This window comes from Diabrotica virgifera, chromosome 10 (assembly GCF_917563875.1).
Source record: "Diabrotica virgifera virgifera chromosome 10, PGI_DIABVI_V3a".
NCBI lineage: Eukaryota > Metazoa > Arthropoda > Insecta > Coleoptera > Chrysomelidae > Diabrotica > Diabrotica virgifera.
Genome location: NC_065452.1, coordinates 46,982,358 through 46,990,543, shown reverse-complemented (window position 1 = coordinate 46,990,543; position 8,186 = coordinate 46,982,358). Strand labels below are relative to the sequence as shown.

At 34.8% G+C, this 8,186-nt stretch overlaps 1 protein-coding gene across 1 annotated transcript in view; it reads right to left on the bottom strand.

The window, feature by feature from the left end:
- Positions 1-461: 461 nt before the first annotated feature.
- The window catches only part of LOC126878485 (cytotoxic granule associated RNA binding protein TIA1-like), a 383,419-nt gene continuing 375,694 nt past the window's right edge, over positions 462-8,186 (bottom strand). The window contains exon 8 of the mRNA XM_050641237.1: positions 462-7,400. Coding sequence (XP_050497194.1) covers positions 7,392-7,400 — 9 coding nt within the window. The 3' untranslated portion in view covers positions 462-7,391. The remainder of the gene's footprint in view (positions 7,401-8,186) is intronic.

The window sequence follows — 8,186 nt, the reverse complement described above, 5'->3', positions numbered from 1 at the left end:
TCGAAAAAATGTCTCGAATAAAAGTTACTTATTTTTACGTAAGGAATACAAATCTGCAATAAAAAATGGGGGCTCCTATTTAAGATTTTAAAGCTACATCCCACCCCACCTCCAGAGGGTGGAGTGGAGGATCGTGTTTTATGTTATTCCATAGGTTCTTAAAAAATATAAAAGACGTATTTTTTGGTTTTTATTTGGAAGTGTATTTCTCGAGATATTAGACCGTTTCTATAAATTACCTATGGTATCACGAAAAAATCGTTTTTTCCGATTATAGCGCCACCTATCCACAATTCTAAAAAATGTCTCGAATAAGAGTTGCTTACTTTTACGTAAGAAATCCAAATCTGTAATAACAAATGGGGTTTCTATTTAAGATTTTATAGTTACCCCCATCGCACCTCCAGGGGGTGGAGTGGGGTGGTCGTGGTCGTGTTTAGTGTCATTGGATAGATTTTTGAAAAATATTGAATGTATTTTTCAATTTTTCGATCCAATCTTCATTTCGCGAATTATTCGCTAGTCCCGCGAATTATTACGCGACGCATGTTTGGTTGTCTCGTGTTAACCTTATTTCGTAACCCAAATACACATATTTTTCCACAAGTTCTATGGGCGATTTCTCGATTTCTCCCAGCTCATTGGGGATGAGATTGTTCATTATTTTTGTTTTTCCATAATTTATCTTTAAACCGACTCTCTGTGTTACTTGCTGTAGTTGTAGCATAACTCTATATTCTCGTATGTCGTCTGTTATGAGAACAATGTCATCGACATATCGGAGGTAATTTAATGTCTTTCCATCAATGTTAATACCCTTTGATTCTCACTCTAGTCGTTTAAATGCGTACTCTATGACTGTTATAAATAGATTTGGCGACAAGGTATCTCCCTGTCGCACCCCTCTGCCAAAGAGACCAGAGTTAAGACCAGCACCAAGCTGGGCATTATTAGAGTCTTTTGATCAATTAATAATATGAATATTCTCAGACTAATGAAAGAACAATAATTAGAATACGAAGTTTTCTGTATGACACTTATTAGAGCTCATAATTCTTTAACCCATTCACGGACACGACTGCATATGCAGACAGTAATTTCCCTTGGCATATGCAGTCGTTGCAGAGGCATGGACATTGACGGAAACATTAATGAGAAAGCTGGAGGCATTCGAAACGTGGGTGTATCGACGTATCCTCAAAATATCCTGGACGACTCACACCACCAACGTAGAGGTACTGCGCCGAATGGGAAAACAAAAAGAAATCTCTTTCACAATTAAGAATCGGAAACTTGAATACCTCGGTCATATTATGAGACATGATAAATATCATATACTCCAACTGATAATACAGGGTAAAATAGAAAGCAAACGCGGACCCGGAAGAAGAAGACACTCATGGCTTCAAAACTTCGTTTGGACTAACATCGATCGAGTTATTCAGAAACGCCGCAAACAAAATTAAAATTGTTATGATGATAGCCAACGTCCGCAACGGACAAGGCACATGAAGAAGAAGAACATGCAGTCGTGTCCGCGAAAGGGTTAAACAAAAAGCTACTAATATGTAATAAAAAAACCAATTTATTAAAAATCTTATTTTCCATAATAGATAATAGTCTCACATACTATATTGACAAAAGGCTCCGTTAGGTATTAGCTATAATCTAATTATAATTAACCGTTAAAATTTAATTTTAGAGTTACATTCAGTATTCAACAGTTCAAAATTGACTTTATTTATTTGCTGCACAAAAGCAATTAATAGCTGATCACTCAATGTCATTTAGATGTAAAATGTACATTATCATCCAGGATTAAAAAAATGATGTTTTTCGAACGGGTAGTCGATAATAACTTTCCATACAGGGAAAGGACGAAAGTAAAATAGGTAGAGGTAAGTCCCCTACAAAATATATAGACCACATTGTCGCAGGTATAAGCGTTCCGCTGTCAGAATGGAGAGAATGCCAGAAGATAAAGAAAACTGGAGGAACATCGAACATATCAACTCATGAAATCATAATATCCCGATATCTGTAACAAGTTACTGACTAAGAAGAAGAATTATGAACTGAATAATGCATTTTTTGGTTCGAATTTTGAATTTCTTTAATTGGTTGAGAGTTGGATTTTAAGAATATATTCGGTTTAGGGCTTATAGGTCACTGTCTAATAGTCTAATAGTACGGGAGGTAGCGATGCATTTTACACCGAATAAATATCATTTATTCGGAAGTTGCCAATCAGTTGCCAGGATGGACCATGTGAAAGATGTCATCATGTGAAAATTGACAAAAATATATTATATTTACCCCATTTCCTCCTCTTGCAATATAATCGAACTTACGGTATATATTTAAAATTATATTAGGAAATTTTATACTTAATTTTTATGTTATACTTTTATCAAAACTTTAAAAGTTTTGTGCTTTTCTCTGAGGGTAGATAGATACTTCTTACGTATATTTATTTTTTATTATGTAATAATAATTATTAGTAATACTAATTTTTATTATGAATGTTTTTGACTTAATGTGCATCATGTGAAACAAAACTTAAAAGCAAAAGGCTTACGAGCACTATACAAAACACGAGAAAATCTCGTAAAAATGTCTTTTGCCCAAATCGAATGCAATAAAAAAGCAAGATCCTGGATATATCCAACATATTTTTGACAAAATAAGCTGGTTCGTCTTTTTAAAATGAAAAGATAATGTCACAATAACATCAAATTACAATACTATTGAGGCTCTTTCAAAGGCAAACTTTGGTTTGCTGCTGTGCGGTAATCCAATCAAAATTTCTCACGAGATATAACGCTTTAATGGCAGCTGTAGATATTTTTGACCAATCTGTTAATAGCTACAGAGTCAGTATATAAGGAAAGTAATGGTGGTTGTTTGCCACTTATTGAGATTTACTTTAGTCAAATTTACGTGCTTTAAAAAACTTCAAGCAGAATATGTACTGATCAATCTACATATCAATGAAAGTGTTCTTTCCCAACGAAAATAGATAATCCCATCATTCTCAGCTTCGGAGACGTTTGGAATAGCTGAAAACTTTCTGGAAATTGCTGGAAATTTTCTGGAAATAGCTGGTAATCTTAAAAAAGCCTCAGGACTAAATAATATATATGGAAAAACAATTAAGCTATCTCTCCTATGGCACTACAGCCCAAGTCGGGCCCTGGCCTCCCCCAGCATCCGCCTCCAAGTATCTCTGTCCCTGGCTGCTCTCCTGCAGTTGTCCACCCTCAATATCTCTTTAGCATCGGTTCTCACTTCGTCTATCCACCTCTTCCTTAGTTTTGCGAGTGGCCGACGTCCCACCATAGTTACGCTAAGCGTTTTACTAGGTGTTCTCTCGTTATCCATTTTTATAAAGTGACCTGCCCATCGCAATATTTGTATTTTTGCATAATTTGCTATAGAGGGTTCTTTGTAATATTGCTATAACTCGTGGTTGAACCTTATTTTCCATATACCATTGTCGCAAATGGGTCCCAATATCCTCCTTAATAACGAGCGATCCAAAATTATTGGGATCAAAGCTATCCGTGGAAAAAATCACGTACGTCTTGTTTTAATCTGAAAGACCGCTGGAGTGTGACGTCACGGCCAATTGCGGCTATATTCAGTGTTGTTATGATCACTTTTCCAAACAAAGAATAATGATTGAAAACACGTTGAAAAGATACCCAATCTCAAGACCTTTTAATTCGTCCTCCTCCTCAGTCGTTTTCTCATTGCTGAGTGTCGTGATTCCCTATAATACGAGCAACTATCTCTTTCCATCGGCTTCTGTCCTGAGCTTCCCTCATGGATTCAGAGAATGTTTTTCCACTGGCTTTCTGTACTTGATCCGTCCATCGAGTAGGTGAGCGACCTCTACTTCTGCGCTCTTCAACGTTTTCCGAAATTATAAGTCTCTCAAGATTATCATCACTCCTTCCTGCAATATAGCAGAAAAATTTTAAGACGGTGGAGAGGAAAGTCGAGTCTGAATATTAAGCTCTTGGAGGATTGAGTGATTTGTTCTGTGTTCCGTCCATGAGATCCGAAGCATTCTTCTCCAGCACCACATTTCAAAGGCGTCAATCCTTTTTCTGTCTTCCGATTTCATTGTTCATGTTTCGGATCCGTAATTAAATATGGGAAAAATTAAGGCACGTACTAATCTTATTTTGGTGTTCTTCGACAAGGAGCGATCTTTCCAGATTTAATTCGTATAAAGTTAAAATTTGGCTTCATCTGCTACTTTTTATGTTCAATTATAGTGTTTAGTTAAGTTGACGTACGTACACTGACAAGTATCTGTCAAAGTTGACGTAAACTAAAAAGTATATCTGAATTAATAATAGACATGCACTGTATAGCTATCTCTGTCGTTCAGAGCCACCTATGGTGACAATAATTTTGGATCACACGTTATCTTTCTTTCAAAAGTATTAATAAGGTTTATTGTCTTTTCAGTCACGATCCATGTTTCTACGCCATATGTTACTATTGGCCGTATGATGGTTTTATATATTTTAAACTTTACTTCCCTATGGATGTCTTTGAATCCAAACACCTACCACAGAGAGAATATGCTTTGTTAGCAAGCATTATCCGTTTCCGTATCTTGCGGTTCTTCCCATCAAGTTTACATCATCTACTTACATTACAATCTGCTTAGACGTATTAAACCATAAATTTTTTGGGTTTACGGACATTTTTATTATGACATATTCCATACATATATTAAACAGAGTTGGTGCCAGCCCATCTCCCTGTTTTAACTCTTTAGTTATCTGGAAGGGATCTGTCAATTAAGCTACTTAATGGAAATATTATCGTCAAGCTTTTTAGCGATATCCATGAGACTACGCGTGCGAAATTCTGTAAAGATCACCAGCTACTAAGCCTAATGAGCCATTCTTAAACATTTCTTGAGAATACTCAACATTTGATAAGAAATTTTAAGAAGTTAGTCACTAGACTAAAAAGTTTTGATTCAAAAATAGACTTGAAGGAAAAAGGCTAGCTTCACGTATATTAGATAACGTAAAACATGAACCAATAATAAGATTTATCAGGAAGAGTCCCTATCGAGATTCGCATGATGTAGCGGTATTGGCAAATAACATCAACGATTTTCAATGTTTTTTTTTTAATGATCTCTTCCAAATTAAGCTCGGGGTTTGACAATAAATATCAAGAAGACCAAAAACACGATTATAGGTAGAAATGATTTTCTAAATGCAAATAAATATACGTAGCTGAACAAGATACAGAGCAAGTAGAGTAGTTTAAATACTTGGAGACTGGAGAGTTTTCTATACGATAGTTGAGATGTTAAAACGAAAATAAAAAGCACAGTAAAATAAGTCTGAAGTTCTGTTCTATGTATGAAATAGGAGCATGGACCTGAATAGCCAGATTCATAAAGTTTGAAATGAGGACGTACTATCTAGAGCTTTCCTTTTGAATATAATATATAAAAAGACTGCGTACTTAGGGTACATTTTCTGAGGAGAATGTTAAGGAGATGTGAGGAGAATACCCTTTGCAGCAACTGATACTTAAAGGAAAGATAGAGGGTAAGAGACGCCTGATTACCTGACTCTTTACCCTACGGGACAATTAGCGGTGAACCCTTAGACAGAGATATTTTAGTAAAACATGATCTATAAAATCATACCATTATATTTAAAAGGGTATGAAGTTGCTTAGAAAGATATCGGTCATGACGTCTCAGTTGGATGAGGCGCAGTCGATCGACAAGTTTAGTGGATTTGCGGTCGAGGTTCAAGCCTCAGCCAGGTCATTTAAAATTAATAAAAGGCCAACGTCGTAGTATAAAATTCAATAGAATCTACGATTTGGTCTGGAATAAACTGGTGTCTGATCCGTCTATGGAGGAGCGGTACGGCAAGGGATAAGAGCTTGCGGCTTGGTGATACTCCTCCATGGATCCCTACCGAAGGGCATTGTTGCTTAAACATATTTTTTTGGCAACTTTCACAGGCTGTCACCTTTAGCTATACTTTTACTAGAGTAGCTGATGTTTTAAGGGCAAAATATTATTGTTACGATTTTCAATCGATATGAAATTACTTGTTCAAATGTAAGGCTACCTCCCACACTGTTATATTTGCCACAACCTTAGTTCGTCTAAGGCCTACAAATACTGAAAACAGAATATCATTACAAAATACAGGATGTGGAAGCCTACACTCAGTTATATTGTTTTTTATAACATAAATGTACTAAAAGAATCCAGTGAAGTAGGCAACTTGGTTTTAGCTGAAATTACTTTTTAAATATGTTTTTCTTACAATTAGGTATATTTCTTATTAAACATTCAAAAGTTTTGTTAAAAAATATATTAAAAATAAAATTCTTGTAAATTTCGCTACATTTTCATAAGGATACACGTGTAAAAAAAGAAAATATGCGCCTTATTAAATCAGGAGTGAATACTAGAAAAAGCATATTAACATTTGGCTTCAATAAGACTTATTAGTGACTGGTATCTGTATATACAGGAAATTTTTGATAATATCTTTTGTAAACTGATCCGATATTTTTTACGGTAGTTTTTTAGTTCAGGATATCCCAAAACCTTTGCCATAATATATAAAAATTCAACAAAAAATTTTAACAGCCCAATAAAAGATAAGTAACAAAATCATAGTGGTATTCAAGTAGTAAAGTAAATATCTAACTAATTAATTGCTTATTATACCACCTCAATAAAATTCATATGTGGTAAATATTTTGAGAACGCCTGTACTATAAGGATTCGTGTTTCAGGATTACATAACTATCATCTAACCTATCTAATTTCATTCCTATTCTACTTGCGTTTGTACAAGTCAAACATAGAAACCGCTTGCATTTCTTTATAAATATAAATTCTTATATTCTATATTAATTTTTTGATGTGTTCAACAGTCCTAGCGCGAAATACAGGTAACTCAAGTAAACTGAATTGATCCATAGCTGTAGAGCACACTGTACGAACTCCATAGGTCACGAAGGTCACCAGATAGATCTGTGTGGACTGGATCATACCAGGAGCCAATCTTCTTCTCCCAGCTGCCAAAAAGACGTAAAAATTACAGATTTCATGCAAAGTGGTGAAACCAGGTGAGCTAGGCGTGTACTAGGCTCTGCCTAGGCAGTGCAGTAATTTTTCATCACTCATACAGCTCTAGTCCTCGCCAGCTCTACTTAAAATGGATGGACTTAGGACTTCTACAGTTGTGTGTTCATTGAAACTACTTGAAATTTGGCACAATTACTGATCCGCGAATTTTTCTTCTACTGATAATGTTATCTTTCTTGTTGGAATTTTTTTAAAATATCACTAGATCGGTGTGTTGACAATTGTGTCTTTTTCATTGTGCCTGAAAGCAGAAAATAAAACGGTTTTTAAGCAGTCATTTTACAGCTAGTTTCAACAATAAACAAAGCTTATAGTCCTCAGTACACCGTCCTTTTTTGAAAATGACTACAAAAGTCTCAAAAATGCTTTTAACTGCTTCGTTTGAGCGAGTCACCACTTTCTGAAAATTTTCAGAGTGTAAGTTGGACGCGTTTCCGCAAACACAACACCTAAACCTGTAGCTCCATAATAGCGAGATTATGTTTTGTTGTTGTAAAACTGTAATTTTTATTTTCAATCAAAACATTATTAGTCCAGGGCGCATCTGTTTTGAGATGGACGTTGAGAGGTGACTCAAATTTGTTTGCAGAAATTGCTTGGAAATAACCCATATAATAATAATTGAGTTATCCTCCCTCTCAAAAAGGTCCGGAACATTGTTTAAATAATCAAAATGTCAAAAATTTAAGGAAAAATTCGATTTTTTTCTTGGTTTTTTGATTATAACTTTAAAAGTATTTATGTCCGAGAAAAGTTGTACTAACATCAAAGTTGCGTAATTAGATTTCCTACAATATAGAATTAGTTAAAAATTTAAAAAATAGTCACCCTAGTTGCAAAATAGCAATAATTGCGAAAAAACCATACAAAAACAAGTATTCGCATTTTACGTTTTTCAACCATTTATGCTACACTTAGGACCTTCATATTTCACCTAGAAAAACTTTATGATATAGTAAAACAACACTGTAAATTTCATTAAGATCGGTTATATAGATTTTGCAAAATAAATTTTGCAATCCAGCTT